We start from the raw sequence: 26,146 nt of genomic DNA, 5'->3' as shown, positions 1-26,146 counted from the left end.
GGGGGTGATACTACCACTGTGGCATGTTTTACCTTAATGCAGGGAATGTATTAAGGTACAAATTGTCTTGGCTTTAGAAGCCCTTCATAGTTCATGTGGGATTTTAGAGATTGTGTTATGATCTACTCTAAACGTTTGATAAAAATATGTTGAAAGAGAGAACCGGCAATAGCTTTACTGATACACGGCAACTCACCTCAGTTTCTGGAAAGCGGTGACGGATGCTGCAATGATTAGGAAGGAAAGAACAAATACAAAGGGGTGGAGGAGTAATGAGTCGGCGAGTCTCTCAAACGTGTCGGACGGCAGCATCTGGAAGGGCTCCTCGCACAGATATAAATTGGCATCAAAATCTCTGTAAAGGAGAAACAATTCATACTGTAATGCAGGCCATAGATGGGTCGAAAATCGACAGATTTTTCGGCAGACAAAAAAAATTGGCCGATTTTTGCACTGTTAGTGGGTTAATTGGTCGGCCGTTTTTCGGGGTTTTGACACATTTTTTTTATCGGTAAAGTTGGAAACAAATCGGCTGATCAATTTACTGATAAAAAATCTGCGCATGAGCCGTGACCTGCAAGACAAAGAAAAATAAGAAGAATAAGAAACAGAAGAAGAAGAAGAAAAAAAAAAGCAGCAGAAGAAAAAGAAGAAGAAGAAGAAGCAGAATAAAAAGAAGAATAAGAAAAAGAAGTAGCAGAAGAAGAAGAAAAAGAAGAATAAGAAGCAGAATAAAAAGAAGAAGAAAAAGAAGAAGAAGAAGAAAGAGAAGAAGAAGCAGAAGAAGAAGCAGAAGAAAAAGAAGAGGAAGAAAAAGAAGAAGGCGAAAAAGAAGATGAAGAAGAAGAAGCAGAAGAAAAAGAAGCAGAAGAAAAAGAAGGAGAAGAAGTAGAAGAGGAAGAGAAGAAGAAGAAGAAAAAGAAGAAGAAGAAAAAGAAGAAGTATAAAAAGAAGAAGAAGAATAAAAAGAAAAAGAGGAAGAAAAGAAGAATTCCAGTCCGCTATTATATTTGACATGAAAAAGTCTTGCGGTTGCAACAATGTATCTATTTGTATCCAAATAAAACCATCTGTATCCAAAATGGATACATTGTTGCAACCGCAAGACTTTTTCATGTCAATTATAATAGCGGAGCTCTTTGCAAGGGACAGAAATAATTAAATGCCGGCCGTAGATGGGATGAAAATCTGACAATTTTTTTCACCATTGGTGGTAACGTCAGCCTATTAAACGACCGATTTTTCGTTTTTTTTTTAAACGTCCGGTTTTCGACCTGTCTATGGCCTGCAGGTTTTATCTGTCATGGTGACTGCACCACAATACAGATCTACATGGCCGGCCTTTTGTGTTCATGCCTTAAAATGCATATCTAGATCAGCCATTCTCAACCAGGGTGCCCAGGCACCCTGGGGTGCCTTGAGGTTTCTTGGGGGGTGCCTTGGCAAAATGTCTAAAAATTGCCCAAAACTTGTATACAGCGGGTGGGAAAAGCCTGCCTTTTAGTTATACAAAGCCACAAAGCAGGTCAGTGCAGTAAATATGCATTTTTCAGGCCTCAAAAGAATGGCCAGCAAGGTCATTACCTGGTTTTAAAGCCCAGCTTTCCTTGTATGAACTTAAATATGTGTTCATCCGACTGCAGATTCAGGATTTTCTGTCATGGAGAAACAAACACAAAAAAAAAAAAAAAAAATTTAAATTATAAAAAAGCGTGCTCTTGACGTATATTATGACAGATATCTATGTAAAGCTTGGAAGCCCCAGTGTACATGAAGCCCTAATTGTTTGAAAAGTGCCAAAAATACATATAATACAATATGGTACCAATGAATCTTACAACATAAATATATACCCTTAATTCCGTGAAGATAATATATATATATACCATAAATCATAAAAATAAAATAAAAGTCCATTCATTTATACATTCTATATATTTGCTTGATGATTCGGTGGTGATCTAAAATTAAAATGTGAAAAAAAGCCTTTCTGTAGTGTAGTGTTGATCTCCCGATAGATACAATATATAGTATACTACAAGGTATTACTCCTCTATAGTATACAATCAGAACTGCACCATGGATCTGTGTGAGCAACGTAATCCTTTACTTCCTCAGCACAGCTGTTTGACAAGATCCTCCTCAGCTAGCTGCTTGATCTTATCCTCCACGAATGGGACATGTAAAAAAGGAAAGATACATAGTGTCTTATCTGAGGTAAGAGGTTTTTAATGTGCGCTGATGTTACATTCACATATGGGAAGATAAAATTGCGCTTTGTATGTACAAATAATCTCAGACCGCGATGGGGTCAGCCTTGCAAGTGTGTCTGCCCACTCTGTCAGTACTCGCCGTTCCTCTATGCGGATGCGTGATGACGTCACTGCCCCTCCCCTACGCGTTACGCTACAGGGACTCGTAGCTTCCTCGGGGGGATGTAGTTTTATGGAGCGCGGTACCATATTGTATTATTTGTTTGTTGATGCACACCAAGTGAGGGTGAGCGAGGAAACCTGCGATCTAATACATCACACGATATATAGAGATATAAGTAAGCACCTCTTAGTGGCTCACAAGTAAAAACACATTTTGCTAAAAATACATGTTGATCCAGCCATAAAATTTGTCAGTTTATAACTTCATATGCATGTTGTTGCACTGTTGTCAGATAAACTGTTCTCAGTTCCCTTTGTGGACTACAGAACACCTTCCCCCTGTTATGGAGAAGAGGTATTCTATACCTGGCCCTCTGATGACATTGTTATGACGAAACGCATAGGGGCGTGGTTTCATGGGAGAGAGAGAGAGAGAGCTGATGGCTGGAGGACTTACACTGACGATTTTTAATTCTTTGCCATCCACCTTAGTGTTTATAGACTGAAGGAATTTAAAGTGGAATATGCTCGTATCTTATCCTTTCACATGTGATTGGCTTCTTATTTTATTTTTTTATTTTAACAATAAAAATACTGTAAGCACTATATGGGCTTCCATTGTGTAAAGGTACTAATCCACATGTGTCAAACACAAGGCCCAAGGGCCGAATGTGGTCTGCCAGACCATTTCATGTGGCTCTCGTACCTCTGCTGCAGCTTTGGCACCCCCTCATCTCCATCCCCACCTTGTCTCAGCAGCTGGCAGCAAAGAGGAGGAAAGAACTCCTCTGTCAGATCCTGCACCTCTACACGCAGCTCCGAGAGGCTCGTCTCTGTCCCCCCATTCCAACAATCAGAAGAAGCCGCAGCATCCCCTCGTCTCTACCTCCTCTGCTCTCAGCATTAAACAGACTCCAGCAGCTGACTCAAGCCCTCCTCTGGTCCTACTCCAGACCCTGCACTTTCTGCTTCCCAGCTCCACCTTCTTCCCAGAAGCAGCACAAGGTAATGGAGGTGCACTGTAATATAAGGGGGGATTCGACTTCTGATGGTGGGGGGCCTCTTGATATCTGATGTATGGGGACTGTTCTGGACATCTGGTCTTACAGCTAGAACTGGTCCATAATACTGATTCGGCCCACAATGATATGGCATTTAGCACCCCTGCACTAAGCCATTTATTATCCACCTGAGGTGCCAGATATTATTAGGAGTCCTGAGGATTTGCTGATCAAACAAGTAGAGGGTACACCTGATTATTCATACAGGAGCACATTTTGACCTTTCCCGTGAGGGTCAATAAATAGAGGTGAGACTTTGCCCATAGGTGAACTCACTTTTGTTGCCAGCGGTTTAGACATTAATGGCGGTGTGTTGAGTTATTTTGAGGGGACAGCAAATTTCCATATACAAGCTGTACACTGACTACGTCACATTGTAGCAAAGTGTCATTTTTTCAGTGTTGTCACAAGAAAAGAGAGAATCAAATATTTACAAACATGTGAGGTTGGACTCACTTCTGGGATACTGTATATAGCTTTTTGAGATTTATTTTCTTATTTGCGATTATTCAAGTGATTCCGATGTTGTGTAAAATGGTAGTTTTTTTTACACATACATAAGATTATTTGTGTGTTTCAGGATGGCGCAGCATTTATTTTCATATACGTCTAATGTGATTTGTTTCACTTTTTGTTTGCAGCTTAATTATTGCAAATTGGGACACAGGATACTTGTACACATAATTCAGTAGTCCTAACACACTTCTTGTTCTGGGGTGACAACACTCTTCCTTCCTAGATACAGTACAGTGAGTGAGCGTCATCGCCCTAAAGCAAGAAATGTTTTTGGCAGGATCGCCAGGTGAAATAAATTGGAAGAAAAAAAAAGCCTGAAAATAGTAAACCAATGCAGCCACCACACCTAAGGATTGGTAGGCTGCAATATATATTTCATTTTTGTTCTCGATATTACATACACTTTGGCTGTACCAAAATGTTATACAAGGCCTAATTCACACAGGGTGTGCTACAACGTACACCCCTGCGAAGGCTGTGTTTAACCACTTCCCGTCCGGCCATTGCATAACGGCCGGACAGTGGCAGTGCAGGGTCGGGTGGCTGTTTATAAACAGCCTCCATGCCCCCTTGCTTGTGCGCGCTCCCTGGGAGCGCGCAGCACCATGATCCGGTGCCCGTTGTATCCGCCGGACACAGTGGAACACTGTTCGTTGGACGGGACTTCTGTGCGAGGTCCCGATCATGTGATGACTGATTGGCCAATCAATGATCACATGCAGAGTAGTAAGCAAGATGTCACTTCTGACATCATTGCTTACTATGTGTGAAATCTGTGAATGATCACAGAGGTCACATGGTACAGGGCTATTCACAACAGCCTTGTACCATGTGACAAGCTGTGACCAATCACAGCTCACACAGAAGTTCTCAATGGCTGCAAGAATGCAGCCAGAGAGAAGGAGAAATGATTGCTTTTACAGCCTTTATGGGTGTAAAAGCAATCAGTGTAAAAAAAAAATCTCCATCACCCCCACAAGTAGTACAGTGTCACCATGGTGACACTGTACTGCTAGGGTGGCAGTATGTAAAAAAAACCCAAAAAAATAAAATAAAAAATGTTTAAAAATGATAGTTTTTGGTTATAAACTAATTTCGGTTATTTTTATTTTTTTACTAAAAAGATAGCGGAATTAATTTTGGCCAAGATTTATGATGAGATATTATTAATTTGCCATGTGTGAAATCTGTGAATGATCACAGAGGTCACATGGTACAGGGCTATTCACAACAGCCTTGTACCATGTGACAAGCTGTGACCAATCACAGCTCACACAGTAGTTCTCAATGGCTGCAGGAATGTATAAGAAAAACACTTTTTGTTCAAAATTTTTGGACATTTTCATTTACATAGCAAAAAAAATAAAAATCCCAGTGATGAATAAATACCACCAAAATAAAGCTTTATCTGTCTCAAATAAATGCTAAAAAATTCATATGGGTACAGTGTTGCATGACCGCGCAATTGTCATTCAAAGTGTGACAGCGCTGAAAGCTGAAAATTGGCCTGGACAGAAAGGGGGGGAAAGTGTCCGGACTGGAAGTGGTTAAAAGTGTCCGGACTGGAAGGGGGGGGAAAGTGTCCGGACTGGAAGGGAAGGGAAAGTGTCCGGACTGGAAGGGGGGGGAAAGTGTCCGGACTGGAAGGGGGGGGAAAGTGTCCGGACTGGAAGGGGGTAAAAGTGTCCGGACTGGAAGGGGGTAAAAGTGTCCGGACTGGAAGGGGGTAAAAGTGTCCGGACTGGAAGGGGGTAAAAGTGTCCGGACTGGAAGGGGGTAAAAGTGTCCGGACTGGAAGGGGGTAAAAGTGTCCGGATTGGAAGGGGGGGAAAGTGTCCGGACTGGAAGGGGGGGAAAGTGTCCGGACTGGAAGGGGGGGAAAGTGTCCGGACTGGAAGGGGGGGAAAGTGTCCGGACTGGAAGGGGGGGAAAGTGTCCAGACTGGATGGGGGTGAAAGTGTCCAGACTGGATGGGGGTGAAAGTGTCCAGACTGGAAGGGGGGGAAAGTGTCCGGACTGGAAGGGGGGAAAGTGTCCGGACTGGAAGGGGGGAAAGTGTCCGGACTGGAAGGGGGGGAAAGTGTCCGAACTGGAAGGGGGGGAAAGTGTTCGGACTGGAAGGGGGGGAAAGTGTCCGGACTGGAAGGGGGGAAAGTGTCCGAACTGGAAGGGGGGGAAAGTGTCCGGACTGGAAGGGGGGAAAGTGTCCGAACTGGAAGGGGGGGAAAGTGTCCGGACTGGAAGGGGGGGAAAGTGTCCGGACTGGAAGGGGGGGAAAGTGTCCGGACTGGAAGGGGGGGAAAGTGTCCGGACTGGAAGGGGGGGAAAGTGTCCGGACTGGAAGGGGGGGAAGTGTCCGGACTGGAAGGGGGGGGAAAGTGTCCGGACTGGAAGGGGGGGGAAAGTGTCCGGACTGGAAGGGGGGGAAAGTGTCCGGACTGGAAGGGGTTAACACAGGTGTTCTTGCGCAGCAGTCCCATTTATGTCAACTGTGATGCAGCAACTGCACGGACGCATCCACCGCTCCCAATCTGACATCTATGTGGGTGCATGGCCCTGAATGCAAACAATGTGCATACAGAGCCATGTACCCTCACAGATGTCAAACTGGATGTCTGTGTAGCTGCTGCGTCCCAATTGATGTGAAAGGGACTGCTTGCACAAGCATGCATGGAACACCTGTGCATCCCTGTGTGGGTAAACACAGATCTCATATGGGTGTACGCTGTAGTACGCCCCGTGTAAACAAGGCTTTAGATAACTACTGTATTTGGCATTTGTATTACTGAACAGACTGGATACCTTTTATTACATCTACTATTATCTGCTCACCTTAACGCACTTATTTATAACTGTAGCAAGGAGCAGAACGATCATTACATGGATGGTAATGTTCCAGAGTCTTCTTAACAGACTGCCACTTTTTAGGTTTTTCTGAAAGACAACATAAATACATGTAACAAACTCAAATAAAATATTTGGATCCATAGATTGGAAAGTATCAGAAGTGCAGGGAATGGAATTATTATAATAGACTATGGATTTCCTTGAGAGATAGGAAAATAAAGCCTTAAAATAGAAAGTCATTACATCACGTATCCAAAAAATAAGACGAGTAGTCATCATGTCAGAACAATTGGTGGAGTCCTGCAAATAATTCCTTTACACCCCATTGGTAAGATGTACATCCAGGACTGATGGTGTATAGCATACAACTACACTATATTGCCAAAAGTATTGGGTCGCATGCCTTTCCACACACATGACCTTTAATGGCCCCCCAGTCTTAGTCCGTAGGGTTCAATATTGAGTTGGCCCCGCCCTTTGCAGCTATAACAGCTTCAACTCTTCTGGGAAGGCCGTCCACAAGGTTTAGGAGGGTGTCTATGGGAAGGTTGGACCATTCTTCCAGAAGCACATTTGTCAGGTCAGGCACTGATGTCGGGGGAGGGGGCCTGGCTCGCAGTCTCCTCTCTAATTCATCCCAAAGGTGTTCTATGGGGTTGAGGTCAGGACTCTGTGCAGGCCAGTCAAGTTCCTCCACCCCAAACTGGCTCCTCCATGTCTTTATGGATCTTACTTTGTGCACTGGTGTGCAGTCATGTTGGAACAGGAAGGGGCCATCCCCAAACTCTTCCCACAAAGTTGGGAGCATGAAATTGTCCAAAATGTCACCTTAAGAGTTCCCTTCACTGTAACTAGGGGGCCCAACCCAACCCCTGAAAAACAACCCCCTACCATGGTCCCCCCTTCACCAAACTTTACACTTGGCACAATGCAGTCAGGCAAGTACTGTTCTCATGGCAACTGCCAAACCCAGACACGTCCATCAGATTGCCAGACAAGAGAAGCGTGATTGGTCACTCCAGAGAACACATCTCCCCTGCTCGAGAGTCCAGTGGCAGCGTGCTTTACACCACAACATCTGACACTTTGCATTGCACTTGGTGATGGAAGGCTTGGATGCAGCTGCTCGGCCATGGAAACCCATTCCATGAAGCTCTCTACGCACTGTTGTTGGGCTCATCTGAAGGCCACACCAAGTTTGGAGGTCTTTAGCTATTGACTCTGCAGACAGTTGGCGACTTCTGCGCACTGTGCGCTTCATCATGCGCTGACCCCTTTCTGTCATGTGACGCGGCCTACCACTTGGTGGCTGAGTTGCTGTTGTTCCCAGTGGCTTCCACTTTGTTATGATGCCACTAACAGTTGAGCGTGGAATATTTAGTAGCCAGGAAATGTCACGGATGGACTTATTGCCCAGGTGGCCACCTATCACAGGACCACGCTTGGAGTCACTGAGCTCCTGAGAGCGACCCATTCTTTCACCAATGTTTGTAGAAGCCGTCTGCATGCCTAGGGGATGATTGTATCCACCTGTGTCCATGGAGGGGATTGGAACACCTGAATCACATGACTTGGAGGGCGGGGCCAATACTTTTGGCAATATAGTGTGTGTGTATATATGTATACACACACATACAAACACACACAAGTCACTGACCTGCACCCACCCGACCACAGCATTAGCAGTTGAGCGAATAAAACCCATCAAACTGAGATATGCTCACCTGTAATCTCTGGGCGATAACGGCAGCCAGGATGAAGCCGAGAAGCAGTGAGCCCAGAATCATGGTATTGATGAACTGGAGGAGACACACCAGAAGAAGACTGGATGCCTGAATCATGTACAGGCTTCTCACCTACAGACAACACAACATGGGCAAACATACATATACTGTTAAAAAAAATGAAAGGAACACTTTGTAATCAGAGTCTAGCATCAAGTCAATGAAACTCCTGAGATATTGATCTGGTGAGGTAAGTAGCAGAGGGGGTTCTTATCCGTTTCAGCTGCTTTGGTGGTAATGAAATTAACAACAGGTGTACTAGATGGGCAAAAATGAGACGACCCCCAAAACAGGAATGGTTTTACAGGTGCATGAATGTACCTGGAATATCCCTCGGCTCCCACAGCAGCAGAAAAGCAAAGTGTGTGCTGCTGGCAAACTGAAAGCAAACCTGTTGGTTTGCTCTGAATAAATAAAGCACACACTTTAAAGCAGAACTCCGGTCTGCAGCAATCTGTATTTTTATACTCTGCTTGCTATGGGGGCACTTGTGCGCGCTCGCTCCCGAGCTGGCTCTGTGTGTCCGCTGTCTCAGAGCCAATGAGGAAAGAAAGAGAGAGCTGAGAGAGCCTCTGCTCTTGTGCACATTGCTGGATCAAGATCAGGATCAGGTAAGTATAAGAGGGGCCGGAGCTGCATGCAGGAGGTTTTTTACCTTAATGCATAGAATGCAATCGGGTAAAAACCTTCTGCCTCTAGAAGCACTTTCAAAAAAAAAAGATCACATGATCATTGACCTTTGATTTTTTTTTTATCCTGCTCTATTCTGGCCTGTGGTAGGAGTCAGGTGGAGGCAGCACTGCAGTGACACCCACCCAACAGAGATCATGCCTATACAAGCTAATACACACAGCCCTGCACGATCCCAGCACATGTGTCGGTGTCAATCACAGTGGTCACATGACCCTAAACCCTGCCCCGCCTCCCAGTGTCAAAAACTGCTTAAAGCGGAGTTCCACCCGTTTTTAAAAAGTTGCTTTCATCTACATGCCCACCCGCTGTGTATTCCTTAATGGATATTAATACGTATATATATATATATTTCTATGTCTGAATGCCTTATTTGTATCTGTGTATGCAGCACTTCTGGTCCGGCCGCCTAGGCAATGTCGTCATAAGGTGCTTCCCATGGACTCCTGGGATATCGTCGTTGTGACGGGAGTCACTATGGGTGGGGGGCCCATGGAACACAGCCCCCTTTGGAGAGGTGGGGAGACCCCTGTCTCAGCTCCCCATATCCCTATTATGTGTAAGTCACCCTGTGCCTGTTAGGGGTACAGGGTGATCTGTCCTAATATTGGGGTGGGGTTTGTGGATTGTTTAATGCCATGTGGTTGCATCCCATTGTTCTATTGTGTGTCTTGCTTGGGAGCAAACTATTATGGGATGTATGTGTTTATGTGTATTGGCTTGGTGAGGGGAGTGCCTGCAGCAGCCCTCCCTACTGATGGGACTGTCTGCTGGTGTGTCTGTTGTTACTAAATGTAGATTGCCCTGCCCTGTGTCATTATGCAGGGAGAGGGGGGGTTGTTCCCTTGAATGTATATATCTTGTATCTGTGTAAAAATAAACAAGTCTATTTCCTGGTTTGTTTCAAGACTGGTGGCGTCTAGTCTTGTTTGGTCGGGTGTGGTGTCTGTGGTCGGTGTTCAGACGGGGAAGCGGTATTATAATGGAAGTACGCAAGTGCAGTCTGGGGGTCGGTTCCGTTTCAGGCGTTATCTATCCCAGGAGTCCAAGCAAATTGAGTAAAAATGAAAAATCGCATTATTTCCCAGATCGCATCCAACTTCCGGGTCTTCTGATTGACAGATTGCCATAACAACAGAGCGGTAATTTCCGCCGATGCCACCATTGCTATCAACAAACTGCGCTGCGTAGTGTCATTACTGCCCAGGCGCGAGATCGGGAGGTGCATGCTGGGTAGCCAGCTGCACCCAATCCCGGAAGTGAACAGGAGCGGCTTCAGATGCCCACATCTACCATGGCCCCTGCCTGCTGACAAGATTGTGTGATCGATTACAGATGTAAGAATAACAGGTATCAATACAGTTATATTAACAGCCAATTATTTCAGTACAAGTAATAACAATCATGATGGTGCTTTTAAAAAAAAATTGCTGTGGAGCCCCGAGCTCCGCTTTAAAGGGCCGGGAGGCGCTGGCGTGAAGGGGTTAATCTACCATAAAAAAGTGCATTCTTTTGGACACGGAGTACTCCTTCTTGTTCTATTATTTCAAGAATATGTGTGGAAAGGACCTTAAGAACCAGAACCAGAACCAGAAATGCAGCAGTCGTAAAGCCTAACCCCCGGTTCGCACCTATTCGGCCGCGCGGGCCGCGTTTTGCTCGGGCACGAGAGCCCATTCATTTGAATGGACTCCCGTACCCATGACACGCAGGGAAATAAGTTCCTGCACTACTTTGGAAAACGCAGCCCGCATGGGAACCTCGGTTCCCAGTACGGTTGCGTTTCTCAGTGCGGGCGACGTGCCATTAGAAATAATGGCACCCACCTGCGGGTCCGCAATTCTCTGTGCGGGTGGTGCGGCTGCATGGATTTTCATGCGGATCTGTAGCAGCACCACCTGCACAGATGTGAACCGGGGGTAAGAGGGTTTACAGCCAGTATCCACCATTGGGCACAACTGACTGATCCACCCACCTACCACCAGTGACTGATCCACCCACCTACGACCAGTGACTGATCCACCCACCTACGACCAGTGACTGATCCACCCACCTACGACAAGTGACCGATCCACCCACCTACGACCAGTGACTGATCCACCCACCTACGACCAGTGACCGATCCACCCACCTACGACCAGTGACTGATCCACCCACCTACGACCAGTGACTGATCCACCCACCTACGACCAGTGACTGATCCACCCACCTACGACCAGTGACTGATCCACCCATCTATGACCAGTGACTGATCCACCCACCTGCGACCAGTGACTGATCCACCCACCTACGACCAGTGACTGATCCACCCACCTACGACCAGTGACTGATCCACCCACCTACGACCAGTGACTGATCCACCCACCTACGACCAGTGACTGATCCACCCACCTACGACCAGTGACTGATCCACCCACCTACGACCAGTGACTGATCCACCCACCTACAACCAGTGACTGATCCACCCACCTACGACCAGTGACTGATCCATTCAGTCCAGCGCAGTCTTCAACACAAACCAGCTATGTTAATCTGACAGACTCCTTCACACAGACCTACCTTGCGGCTCGGAACCAAGTCCAGGCAGTCCAGGGCAAACAGCACCAAACCTTGCAGTAGTAACACAAACTGGTTGAACTGCCACGTCAGACTGAAGAGGAATGTGGAAATGAACACCAGGAGAAGGGACAGTCTCTGGAGAGGAACATAAAATGAAATCAAAATCTAAAAATATTCATAGAAATTAGAAAAGAAAGCAAACTTAAAATCATTCAGATCACATTATATGTGCTTTATTTTTTTCATATTTGTTAGGCAATTTTTCAGGCAGCTCTGTGATCATTAATACATCCTTTAACCACTACAAGTCCGGACATCCCCTTCCTGTCAAGGCTAATTTTCAGCTTTTGGCGCTATCACACTTTGAATGATAATTGCGCAGTCCTGCAACACTGTACCCATATGAATTTTTTAGCATTTTTATTTGGGTGGTATTTATTCACCACTGGGATTTTAATTGTTTTGCTATATAAATGAAAAAGTCCAAAAATGTTGAAAATAAAAGTGTTTTCCTTATATAATTTTCCAAATAAATAATCTTTCTTCATAAATCTTGGCCAAAATGTATTCATTTATCTTTTCAGTAATAAAAAAAACCCAAATTAGTTTATAACCAAAAAATATAATTTATCAAATACATTTTTATATTTTTATTTTATATTATTATTTATGGGCTATTTTTTTTTTCTTACATACTGTCACCCTAGCAGTACAATGTCACCATAGTGACACTGTACTTGTGGGGGGTGATGAAGATTTTCTTTTTTTACACTGATTGCTTTTACACCCTTAAAGACTGTAAAAGCAATAATTTCTCCTTCTCTCTGGCTGCATTCTTGCAGCCACTGAGAAATACTGTGAAAGCTGTGATTGGTCACAGCTTGTCACATGGTACAAGGTTGTTGTGAATAGCTTTGTACCATGTGACCTCTGTGATCATTCACAGATTTCACAAGTAGTAAGCAATGATGTCAGGAAGTGACATCTTGTTCACTACTATTCATGTGATCATTGATTGGCCAGTCAGTGATCACATGATTGGGACCTCACACAGAGGTCCCGTACAGCGATCGGTGTTCTGCTATGTCCTCCGGACACCGATCACGGTGCCGTGTGCTCTCAGGGAGCACGCACAGGCAATGGATGCGGGGGGACATTTAGAAATGTCCACCCGCTCCAGCAGCACTCCCGCCCAACCGTTTATGTACAGGGGTCCGGACGGGAAGTGGTTAATGTATGTTTTGATGTAAGCTGTGTAAGCTTCCAAATTTGACCTGTTATCAGCCTCTTGCAGCCCCTGTACAGCAGAGGCCAGACAGCGAAAGAGAGAAGCAGCACAAGTAGCCAGCCAATTGTGCTGCAGTAAAAGGAGCATGCTGATAGATGAAGAGAGCAAGGTGACAGAGAGATCAGCTCATCAGTCTTCTGCTTCTCTTTTCACCTTTTCAATCACAGGCTGGTGTATTTAGCTGGTTGCTTGAATTCTGCTTTCAAATAAGACTAGAATGTCCCACGCGCCGCCGTGCTCATCTATCAGACACTTACCTCCTTCACTCTGCTCAGGCCCGGCCTAAACACGTAGGAAATGGAGGCGATCTGAACAGCAAAAAAAGGCAGAGCCCAGTTTTCTCTCAGAGGAATGGTGAATTCTACCCGCGTTGTATCAATTCTATAAAAACAAAGATCGCAGTTAGATGTCATTAACATATCTTTTGTTTCCAAGGGTGGGAGAGGTCTGAGGTGTGAATGGTCATTAACATATCTTTTGTTTCCAAGGGTGGGAGAGGTCTGAGGTGTGAATGGTCATTAATATATCTTTTGTTTCCAAGGGTGGGAGAGGTCTGAGGTGTGAATGGTCATTAACATATCTTTTGTTTCCAAGGGTGGGAGAGGTCTGAGGTGTGAATGGTCATTACAATGTGTGACAAGCTTGGTAGGAACATCCTGTGTTCAGTGTTTTGTCCATCTGAGTACCTTGAAAACGCTTTGCATGCATTTTTCATGATGAAAAAGGGCTCTGGACAGCATCGGGAACTGGAACTGTAAAAAATTTTCAGACGCAAACACTTATAAATGCGATTTGGCACGTTTACAAGTGTTTTGCGCTTGAAACGCTGATAAAATCGACTGCTGAACGCAAATTTTCTGCGTTCAAAAAAACGACTGTAAACTCAAATGCCTGTAAAGGAAGATGTGTACATGGACACATAGGAAAACATTAGGGTGAGTTGAGGGGCTGCTGAAAAAAACGCTGAACAGATCCTAAATGTGAGTTTATCAGCTGCAGTGTACATGAGTCCTAACAGAGGGTGAGGGTGTGAAAGCTGAATTGGTTCATAAAATAAAATAAAAAAAAAAAAATCATGAACACACTGATATCATTATTTACATCAAGTAGGAAGGGGATAAATTGTCCTAAAACAGCGAATGAAAACCTTCGAAAGGCTGCTTTGGGTAATCGCTGCAGTTCCCACACAAGAGGCAGGCAATGTTTCAAAGTCGTGCCATCACAGTACGCAGAACAGCTGCTGGCGGGAGCCGAGCACATGGCCCGTTACTGCGATATGCATAAAAATGACACCATTAGCCGCCTGTCATTGATGACTTGTAGATGCCGATTCTGAATTGAACTTTACCTGTTAACAATGTACCATAGAGCCGCTAATGATCCAGAAAGCCAAGTCCCACTGAGCAGCCAGCTGTTAATATACAGAGCCGCTACATACAGCGTCTGCAGCCCGAACAGCGTATAGATGTAGAAATAGACAGGATCCAGCAGGCTCTGTGAGGACGACAACTTCACAATGAAAAGACAGCAATAAAACCAATAATAAAGCTCTGTGAAATGGGAAAGGCAGCGTTAGTCAAATCTTGTTAACGACTCCCTGCAAAATCCTTACACGTCAATGACATCCTAAAGTGTCATTAAAAGGCACATTTTTGTTTAATTGAAATAATAAACATGTTATACTCATCTGCTCTGTGCAATACCAATGGTATTGCACAGAGTGACCCCCCAAACCTGCTCTTCTGGGGTCCCCCACCAGCAATCTTTGCTTCTCCTCTTCTTTGTGTGCCCCCCATAGGAAGCCGCTTGCTATGGAGGCACACAGTGCGTGCTTGATCCTGAGCTGTGTGTGTCTATAGAGCTGCATTCCATAGACACACACAGTGCGGCTTGGGCCTGCCCCCCGATTCCTCCTCACAGCATTTGATTGACTGCAGCAGAAGCCAATGGCTCCTACTGCTGCCTGAGTCCCTGTGTGAGGAAGAAGAGAGAAGAGAAGAGATCCAGCCGTGCACAGAGCTGGATCGACTGAGGACTCAGGTAAGTGTTTAGAGAGGTGGGGAAGGACAGCAAGATGTAAAATGTTTTTTACCTTAATGCTGTGAAATGCATTAAGGTAAAAAACATTTTGGCTTTAGAACCACTTGAAAGTCTAACCCTTGACTAAACTCCACCCACCAGTTCCAGCCTCCCACCTCCAATAAAGCACCCCTTCTAGCCCCAAACCTCCGTTAGGGCACCACTTCTATCAACCCACTTCCAGTAGAGCACCTTTTCTAGATCCAAATCTCCAGTACAGCACCCTTTCCAACTTCCAGTAGAGCACCCCTTCAAGCCTCCAACTTCCGGTTGAACACCCCTTCTAGCCCCCAACCTCTGGTAGGGCACCACTTCTAGCCACCCACTTCCAGTAGAGCACCCCTTCTAGATCCCAACCTTCAGTACAGCACGCCTCTTAACTCCCAACTTCCAGTAGAGCACCCCTTCAAGCCTCCAACTTCCAATTGAGCACTCTTTCTAGCCCCAAACCTCTGGTAGGGCACCACTTCTAGCTACCCACTTCCAGTAGAGCACCCCTTCTAGATCCCAACCTTCAGTACAGCACGCCTCTTAACTCCCAACTTCCAGTAGAGCACCCCTTCAAGCCTTCAACTTCCAATTGAGCACTCTTTCTAGCCCCAACCTCTTGTAAGGCACCACTTCTAGCCACCCGCTTCCAGTAGAGCACCCTTTCTAGATCCCAATCTCCAGTACAGCACCCCTTCCTACTTCCAGTAGAGCACCCCTTTAAGCCTCCAACTTCCGGTTGAACAACCCTTCTAGCCCCCAACCTTCAGTACAGCACGCCTCTTAACTCCCAACTTCCAGTAGAGCACCCCTTCAAGCCTCCAACTTCCAATTGAGCACTCTTTCTAGCCTCAACCTCTTGTAAGGCACCACTTCTAGCCACCCACTTCCAGTAGAGCACCCCTTCTAGATCCCAACCTTCAGTACAGCACTCCTCTTAACTCCCAACTTCCAGTAGAGCACACCTTCAAGCCTCCAACTTCCAGTTGAGCACTCTTTCTAGCCCCAACCTCTGGTAAGGCACCACTTCTAGCCACCCACTTCCAGTACAGCACCCTTTCTAGATCCCAACATCCAGTACAGCAAGCCTTCTAACTCCCAACTTCCAGTAGAGCACTCCTTCAACCCTCCAACTTCCAGTAGAGCACCACCTCTAGCCCCCCACTTTAAGTAGAGCACACATTCTAGCATCCAAGCTCCAATGGAGCACCAATTCTATCCCCCACTCCCAGTAGAGCACCCCTTCTAGCCCCTCACTTCCAGTAGGTAACCTCTTGTAGCCCCCCCCCACTCCAGTAGAGGGACTCCTCTAGTCTCCAACCTCCAGCAGAACACCCCTTCTAGCCCACCATCTCCTGTACAGCAACCCTTCTAGCCCTCCACCTTTAGAGGAATCCCACATGTATGGCACATAAGTAATTACATTAGTCCATGATGAAACGATGAAATGATGCAAAAATGCCATACTTAGTATTCAGCTTTAATTCAATACACAGTACATCTCTTTTTCCAGGTGTCTGTGGTCTGGTCGGCAGACATCAAAGGCCTCTCTACACCTTTTTTTTACAACACTGGTGGTTGGATACTAAATGTTGCAGAGAGCAGTGCCACTCTCTATAGGAAAGCACATAGCACTCTGCAGCCCCACCTAGGACTACCCCTCTCCAGGGCTGAGAGCTTGACTCTGCCACTTTACCTGATGCTTCTTAACCATTACAAGTACCCCGAGATTCTAGATGCTCAGGTAAGAGTTGTCAATGGCATGGCCTGAACGCTGTCACCTGAGGAGGAGGATGCCGTCAAACCTCCACCACAGAGCTGACACAGGGTATGACTCCTGGCTTCGACAAAAAAATGGAGCGGTTGGGTCAAAGGCATTGCTTTTAAAGGGGCCAAAATTACAGTCTGTTTAAAATAGATTCATCATAATAGAAAATTGCGAGCTAACGCAGCCAGCTCAAGCTAACACAAGATCCAAGATGGCCGCATGTGAGGACAGCAGCATGAGGAGGACTTTAGATGGAAGGAAGGTAACTTTGGATTTCAAGAACTAGTAAGTGTTCTTAAAAATCAAGTAGGGAAATAATTAGAGCAGTGGATATTAGTTGTTGGCAGGGGTGGACTGACAACTCATTGGGCCCCTGGGCAATAGGGGATCATGCCCACACTCAAAGCACACCCAAAAAAGGCTATAAAAGGTACCAGGGGCATTTCATGGGGCCCCCTACTGACCCCGGGCCCTCGGGCAGTGCCCAACTGCTCGAATGGTCAGTCCGCCCCTGGTTGTTGGTTAACAGGTGGAAAGTCCTCTTTAAAACAAATGAATTCACATCTATACCTTAATACACCAAGACTCACCCAAAGATTGAAGGTTCTGTAGATGACCGCCAGGACAAGCTCCTGGTACACATTCATCCTCTCCAGAATATTGATGGTCCTCATGGACTCTGTTTTATTATCAGAGATTAAATCAGAGATTCCTGTAAGAGACAGACACAGAAGATTCACTATATAGGACAGCAAAAGGAAACAGCAGAAAAATAAAACAATGCAACACGACAATAAAGACAATGGAAGGGAATAGATCAAAATTGGAGCAGACAGAATCTGTTACAGCTGTGCAAGGCAACCAATCAGCTTCTATCTTCAGCTTGTTCAGTTAAGCTTTGAAAATGAAAGCTAGAAGCTGATTGGTTACCATGGGCAGCTGTTTCTGATTTTGGCTATTCCTGTTTTGATAAATTTCCTTCAATGTTTGTAGCGACTTTTTATACATAGAGGTAAATTTAATAAAACTGGAGAGTGCAAAATCCAGTGCAGCTCTGCATAGGAACCAATCAGCTTCCATTTTTTTTTTTTTTAGTCAAGGCTTAATTAAACAAGAAGTTAAAAGCTGATTGGCTTCCATGCACATCTGCACCAGATTTTGCACTCTCCAGTTTTAGTAAATCAACCCCATAGGGTCTGCTGTGAAATGCAAGTGCATATTAAACATTTCTTGCAGCACTGGGGTCCTGGGTTCATTTCCCACAAGCACACTGCATAAAGCTTGTAACCTTCACCTCTCCTGGGGTCCAGTGTTAGGTCTCAGTTGGGTCTTCTCTTTGATGCGTGGCCACTAGCACTTCTGGGTTTCACCTGGAATGCCAGCAATGTGGCCAAGTTGAAGACAAGTGCTTGCTTAAAGCAGAACTCTGGGCAAAAACGTCTTAACATGTCCTTGTTGCTAAATTTCTCATCCATCTTCTGGTTCACTCAGTAGTTGCTCTGAAATAGTCTATTCTTTTTCATTTCAAACTGTTAATTCTCTTTGGTTTCCTGTTTGTAAGACCTGTGGCTGCTATGCCTCCTATTCCCCCAGCCACTGGTCTTGGCACATCCCTTCTGTAGTTCTTTCTCCAGGAAGCTGTGATGCCATCAGGGGTGGACTGACCATTCGAGCACTCGGGCACTGCTCGAGGGCCAAGGGGTCAGTAGAGGGCCCCATGAAATGCCCCTGGTACCTTTTATAGGCTTTTTTGGGTGTGCTTTGAGTGTGGGTGAGGACACAGGGGCCCCATGATCCCCTATTGCCCGGGAGCCCCATGAGTTGTCAGTCCACCCCTGGATGCCATTCAGCCCCACTTGCAGTGGTGGGAGGACCGAGCCTCTCAGACACATTCAACATGTACAGGGCTGGTGGGAACTGTAGTTTCCTTTTATTGCAGGGAGAGAGGAGAGGATGTGATGTTATCCCGACTGTTACACCTCCTCCTTGGCAGAGCAGATGCGGTTATCTTTTGAATAACAAAGATGAGGTCATGAAAATTTAAGCTGTGATGTCATTCAGCACCACTTGCAACATTTCAACATTTACAGGCCTAGTGTTCCTACTCACATTCCCTACAATTCCTTGTGGTTGATGGGAACTGTAGTTTCCTTTTATTGCAGAGAGGAGAGAATATGTTGTAATCCCGGCTGTTACACCTCCTTGGCAGAGCAGACGCGGTTATATTTGAATTACACAGATGAGGTCATGAAAATTTAATTAGACTTTTCTCCTAGACAGTAAGGATTTTCAAAATTGTATTTACAGTTTAGTGTTTTGTATGGGGGGTGTACAATTGGGTGATATTTTTTGCCTATCAGGGGCAGGTGTCACATGGCTCAGCATCTGAGCGACACAATGCTATGCCTCCGCTAAGCCCCCATGTTTTCTGTCTTTCCCTACATCCCGACTGCCTGTTCCCTCCGTGTCTTTTGTGTCCCAACATTTTGCAGACCTAAAGTGCCTCCTTCATGTATTCCTTCCTCATTCCTGCTGTGTCCATGAATATTTCTGCTCTCTGTGTGCACCAGTGTCCTCCTCCTGCCTGAGCCTCAGTGTGCCCCTGTGCATTGTGTTACTATTTCCTTCAGACTTTTAAAATAAAACATGGAATTAAAGTGGTTGTAAAGGCTGAAGGCTTTTTACCTTCATGTACTCTATGCATGAAGGCAAAAAACCTTCTGTGTGCAGCACTGCCCGCAGCCCCCTCAATACCTACCTGAGCCCCATCACAATCCAGCGATGTGAACAACAGCTTCGGCTGCCCTGGGTCTCTGCCGGCTGAGACAGCCACTGGCTCCTGCTGCTGTCAATCACAGCCAGTCAGCCAATGATGAGAGAGGGGGTGGGGCCAAGCTGCAGCTCCATGTGTGAATGGACACACGGAGCAGTGGTTGCCCCCACAGCAAGCTGCTTGCTATGGGGGCACCCGACAGTTTACAAAGAAAAAAAAAAAAATGAACCTTTAGAATCGCATTAAAAGCAGATACAAGGCTTTGGTGGAAGACCTCCATGTACACAACACAACATAACCGTGTGTAAGACGACAAAGAGCGCACCTTGAGCAATGGTCGGGGCGTGCAGCACTTGTTTATAGTAAGAATAATACAGTCCGCACTCCGTCCTGAATGAGATTTCTCTCTCCACCTCCTGAAAAATGAGAAGAAAAACAAATGTTTACTCGTGAGCTGTACATTGACCATACCAACACATGTACTTTATGGCTCATTTACACTTGCTTCCCCTTTAACACACATTAAAGCATCTACCGCTTCATCGTGCTTTTTTATGTATTTTTTGATGCTTCAGTAAAGTTTTTTGAAACTTTATTGAAGCTTGACAAATGTCCTGTGTGTGATGATTTTCTATTTGTTTTAAAGGGGCCCAGTAGAAACCCCTGCTCAGCAGATCCCCAGCTCATTAGTACCCTTGTTCAGAAGATCCCCAGCTCATCAGTACCCCTGCTCAGCAGATCCCCAGCTCATTAGTACCCCTGCTCAGCAGATCCCCAGCTCATTAGTACTCTTGTTCAGCAGTTCCCCAGCTCATTATTACCCCTGCTCAGCAGATCCCCAGCTCATCAGTACCCTTGTTCAGCAGATCCCCAGCTCATCAGTACCCCTGCTCAGCAGATCCCCAGCTCTTTTGCACCCTTGTTCAGCAGATCCCTAGCTCATCAGTAGCCTTGTTCAGCAGATCCCCAGCTTGTTAGCACCCTTAGTCCGTAAATTTCCCTGCTCAGTAGTACCCTCAGTTCTGCTGATGCCTCACTCAGTAGTAACCCCCAGCTCTGCTGATCCCCTGCTTAGTGGTAACCCCCAGATCTTCTGATCCTCTGGTCTGCTGATCCCACCGTTTGCCTCCCGCTATACTGCTCCCATGCTGCCCACCACGTGTGACATCTGCTAGTTTCTCCTGCTCCGGTCCTAAAGCTTTGCTGATCCTCCCCTGCTCATTACCGTTCAGTGGAAAGAGCCAATGACGTTGGCTCTGTCATGTGATCAGCTATGTCCAATCACAGCTGACCGCAAGTAAATAAGGAAATGCCAGTTATATGCATTTCTCTACTCACGAGCTGTCAGTATCAGTCAGTGCCGCCTAACAGTTCCAGTCAGTACCACCTATCAGTACCAGTCAGTGCCGCCTATCAGTGCCCATTAGTGCTGCCTATCAGTGCCACCTATCAGTGCGATATATGAGTACTGTCTTTCAGTGCCCATCAGTGATGTCTGTGAATACTCACCAGTGATGCCTGTCAATGCCCATCAGTGCCACCTTCCAGTGCTTCCTCATCAGTGCCCATTAGTGCAGCCAATCAGTGCCCATCACTGCAGCCTCATTACATCAGTGAAGGAGAAAAATTACTAATTTACAACATTTTATAACAGAAACTAAGAAAAAAATCTTTTTTTTTTTCAAAATTGTCAGTTGATTTCGGTTTATCGAAAAATAAAAAAATCCCAGCGGTGATTAAATACCACCAAAATAAAGCTTTATTTGTCTCAAAAAAATGCTAACAATTTCATATGGGTACAGTGTAGCATGACCGCGCAATTGTCATTCAAAGTGTGACAGCGCTGAAAGCTGAAAATTGGCCTGGACAGGAAGGGGGTGAAAGTGTCCGGACTGGAAGGGGGTGAAAGTGTCCGGACTGGAAGGGGGTGAAAGTGTCCGGACTGGAAGGGGGTGAAAGTGTCCGGACTGGAAGGGGGGGAAAGTGTCCGGACTGGAAGGGGGGGAAAGTGTCCGGACTGGAAGGCGGGGAAAGTGTCCGGACTGGAAGGCGGGGAAAGCGTCCGGACTGGAAGGGGGGGAAAGCGTCCGGACTGGAAGGGGGGGAAAGCGTCCGGACTGGAAGGGGGGGAAAGCGTCCGGACTGGAAGGGGGTGAAAGTGTCCGGACTGGAAGGGGGGTGAAAGTGTCCGGACTGGAAGGGGGGAAAAGTGTCCGGACTGGAAGGGGGTGAAAGTGTCCGGACTGGAAGGGGGGGAAAGTGTCCGGACTGGAAGGGGGTGAAAGTGTCCGGACTGGAAGGGGGTGAAAGTGTCCGGACTGGAAGGGGGTGAAAGTGTCCGGACTGGAAGGGGGTGAAAGTGTCCGGACTGGAAGGGGGGGAAAGTGTCCGGACAGGAAGGGGGGGAAAGTGTCCGGACTGGAAGGGGGGGGGGGGGGGAGTGCCCGGACTGGAAGGCGGGGAAATTGTCCGGACAGGAAGGGGGTAAAAGTGTCCGGACTGGAAGGGGGGGAAAGTGTCCGGACAGGAAGGGGGTGAAAGTGTCCGGTAGGTAAGTGGTTAAATCAGCTACATATATTCCCGGAGCATCAAAACAAAAGGTGTGCAAAATCTTTCAGTTGGTTTTCTTTCTAAAGCAGCCGCAGCCACAGAGTAGAAAAGCCTTCCCCCCCCCCCGCCAGCATGCTATATAGAAGAATCATTGTGGCAGCGACAGTTTTTGCTTTTCCTATGAGACTAAAGCTGGCCATAGATGGATCAAATCTCAGCTGGTTAAGCAGGGACTGGCTGAGATTCAACCCATCTATGGACAGGCTGGTTGTACTGAATCCAATCGATTGGTCAACTTCAATAGAACTGGATGGTCGGACTTTTTGCATGTGATTACTGTTGGCGGCTATAACCACCAGAAGTGATAATTGGAACGCAATAGCGCTGCAGGAGGGATTCTCCCATCGAAACTGACTGTGCTGAGAGGGGGAATCAAGCGATTTTCTTTCCTGCTGCAGGAAAGATAATTGCATCGTCTATGGCTTGCCTTATAGCTCCGTATTCATAAGGTGTAAGGAAAAAATTGTATGTTGTATCCTTGCTATACAAGACGACGGCATTCTCTGGGTTACCAAACCAGCCGCTAGATGGAGCCATTTCCTTAACTATTCCAATGACAGCACAAGATGTGAGATCCGCTCAGGTGGCACTTTATAGGACGTTATTCATATCGCTTTACCTGGGAAATAATATGAGATCTCAGTGATTGGATTATTTTAAAGTGATTGGAAAGGCTCAAGGATTTTTACTTTCATGTCTTCTTTTATTTTAAGCAAAAAATAAAAAATGTTTATTTTTTTTTATATTTTGATTTTAAAGATAGCGGAGACCCCAGATGTCTCCATAAGGAGGACCTGTCATCCCTTATTTCTATTACAAGAAATGTTTACATTCTTTGTGATAGAAATAATAGTGATGAAAAAAACCCAATTTAAATGGACAGTGTAAAAATAAAAAAATTAAAAAATTTAAGCGCCCACCCCCTCCATGCTCACGCGCAGAAGCAAACGCATATGTAACACCACACATGGGAGATATCACCACGAATGTTAGAGCAAGAGCAATAATTCTGGCACTAGACCGCATCTGTAACTCTAAACAGGTAATCTGTAAAAGAATTTTAAAGTATCTTCTATGGAGATTTTTAAGTATCGCCAGAGGTGTAGCTAGGATATTTGCACCCGGGGACGAACTATAAAAGTGGCGCCCTAGCCCCGTTTACATCAGTGACACCAATGATGGGGCACTATTCCTCCCACTGACACCAATGATGGGGCACTATTCCTCCCACTGACACCAATGATGGGGCACTATTCCTCCCACTGATACCAATGATGGGGCACTATTCCTCCCACTGATACCAATGATGGGGCACTATTCCTCCCAGTGATACTAATGATGGGGCACTATTCCTCCCACTGACACCAATGATGGGGCACTATTCCTCCCACTGACACCAATGATGGGGCACTATTCCTCCCACTGACACCAATGATGGGGCACTATTCCTCCCACTGATACCAATGATGGAGCACTATTCCTCCCACTGACACCAATGATGGAGCACTATTCCTCACGGATACCAATGATGGGGCACTATTCCTCCCACTGACACCAATGATGGTGCACTATTCCTCCCACTGATACCAATGATGGGGCACTATTCCTCCCACTGATACCAATGATGGGGCACTATTCCTCCCACTGATACCAATGATGGGGCACTATTCCTCCCACTGATACCAATGATGGGGCGCTATTCCTCCCACTGACACCAATGATGGGGCACTATTCCTCCCACTGATACCAATGATGGGGCACTATTCCTCCTACTGATACCAATGATGAGGCACTATTCCTCCCACTGACACCAATGATGGGGCACTATTCCTCCCACTGATACCAATGATGGGGCACTATTCCTCCCACTGATACCAATGATGGAGCACTATTCCTCCCACTGATACCAATGATGGGGCACTATTCCTCCCACTGACACCAATGATGGGGCACTATTCCTCCCACTGACACCAATGATGGGGCACTATTCCTCCCACTGACACCAATGATGGGGCACTATTCCTCCCACTGACACCAATGATGGGGCACTATTCCTCCCACTGACACCAATGATGGGGCACTATTCCTCCCACTGACACCAATGATGGGGCACTATTCCTCCCACTGACACCAATGATGGGGCACTATTCCTCCCACTGATACCAATGATGGGACATTATTCATTCCTCCCACTGATACCAATGATGGGGCACTATTCCTCCCACTGACACCAATGATGGGGCACTATTCCTCCCACTGACACCAATGATGGGGCACTATTCCTCCCACTGACACCAATGATGGGGCACTATTCCTCCCACTGACACCAATGATGGGGCACTATTCCTCCCACTGACACCAATGACACTTACCTTGCTGACCCCTGCTCCAGCCTAGGCTCCTTCCCTCTCCCATTCACAGCCAGCATACCTGGTTGCAGCAGCACCATCTGCACGGCACACTTACCGGTCAACTGTCTTCTTCACTTGCTCCGGCAGCTCCCTCACTCAATCTTCCGCCGCTTGGCTCCTCCTCTACAAGCTCCGCCTCCTCTCAGGTGATTGACCGCCTGTGTGCCTTTCCTGAACTACAGTTCTGGCGCCCAATCAGTGGTGGAGGCAGAGCTTGCAGAGGGAGGTACAAGCTGCCATAGGCTGTCCAGTGATCCCGAGGGTGTGGCCAGATGACAGGGGTGGCATGTCATCCCGCCCACACATTGCGTCCAGGGAAAAGAAGACACTGGACCTGCGGACCTCTCTACCCCTCCTCCAGCAGCGACTCCTGGACTGGATCGTCGTGGGACTGGAACACGGAGCCAGGTAAGACACAGCAGCCCGCTACTGTACTAAGTGTCCCTTCCTTCTGTAAGGAGGGGGATATATCAGCACTGCGCCACCCCCCCCATAAAGTGCCGCCCTAGGCAAATGCCTTGTTTTCCTTGCGGCAAATATGCCCCTGGTTGTAAGCCTCATTTTGGCGCCCCTGTACCTTAGCGCCCAGGTACATATGTACCCCCCTGCCCCCTAGCTACACCTCTGAGTATTGCAGTTAGTCGCCATTCCACGAGAGTACGCAATTTAAAAAGCACGACATGTTAGGTATCTACTTACTTGGCGTCACATCGTCTTTCATATTTTACAAAAGAATTGGGTTATATATTGTGTTTTGATTTTTATTCATTAAAGTGTTGCATTTTAAAAACCACTGTGCAAATAAACAATTGCAACGATTCTCTAGGGTCTCCACAAAAAAAAACATATAATGTTTGGTAGTTTTTTTCTTGTAAAAAAAAGTGCCAGAAAAGGCCTGGTCTTCAAGGTGGTAGAGAAGCACAGAGACCCAGTGAAGTTATGGAATGAAAACGGAAAGGATTCATTTAAATATATCATTAGCATGGTAATAAGGAGGAGGGAGGTAAAAGCGTGGTAATACGGAGGAGGGAGGTAAACGCAGATTAAACAGTTTTAATTGGAAATTTATAAAGCCTTCATTACACCTAAAATCAATGAAAGAAAAGAATTCACCTGGAAGAGGTACCAGGTTATTAATAAAGCACAGCATGATATGGCTCCAGGGCACATTCAGCCGAGTGCTGGGAAAGCTGTCCTTAAAATGATGTGTGGAGAAAATGTATGAGGACAGGTGGAGAGTGAGTCAGGTGCTTCATCAGCACAAATGGCAATTCCCATTTCTATTAACAGATGGGTGCGCTATAGATCTTAAAGAAGAACTCTGCAAGGATATAGAAAACCCACTTTAATCCACTTAGGCAATTTCTTTAAAATCATAAAATCATTTTCAATTTCAG

The 26,146-nt window shown here is 46.2% G+C and overlaps 1 protein-coding gene across 3 annotated transcripts in view; it reads right to left on the bottom strand.

Annotated features, from left to right (window-relative positions):
• The window catches only part of DPY19L3 (dpy-19 like C-mannosyltransferase 3), a 75,020-nt gene that overhangs the window by 33,736 nt on the left and 15,138 nt on the right, over positions 1-26,146 (bottom strand). For all 3 annotated transcript variants that reach the window (XM_089664337.1, XM_089664336.1, XM_089664338.1), the window contains exons 4-12: positions 20,054-20,144; positions 17,546-17,667; positions 14,469-14,614; positions 13,378-13,501; positions 11,833-11,967; positions 8,524-8,655; positions 6,785-6,886; positions 1,585-1,655; positions 197-355 (exon numbers count right to left, since the gene is read on the bottom strand). In XM_089664337.1, coding sequence (XP_089520463.1) covers positions 197-355; positions 1,585-1,655; positions 6,785-6,886; positions 8,524-8,655; positions 11,833-11,967; positions 13,378-13,501; positions 14,469-14,614; positions 17,546-17,667; positions 20,054-20,144 — 1,082 coding nt within the window. The remainder of the gene's footprint in view (positions 1-196; positions 356-1,584; positions 1,656-6,784; positions 6,887-8,523; positions 8,656-11,832; positions 11,968-13,377; positions 13,502-14,468; positions 14,615-17,545; positions 17,668-20,053; positions 20,145-26,146) is intronic.

This window comes from Staurois parvus, unplaced genomic scaffold (genome assembly GCF_062004578.1).
Source record: "Staurois parvus isolate SC_StPar_1 unplaced genomic scaffold, SC_StPar_1.0 ptg001886l, whole genome shotgun sequence".
Classification (NCBI taxonomy): Eukaryota; Metazoa; Chordata; class Amphibia; order Anura; family Ranidae; genus Staurois; species Staurois parvus.
This window is presented reverse-complemented; position numbering and strand designations above follow the sequence as displayed.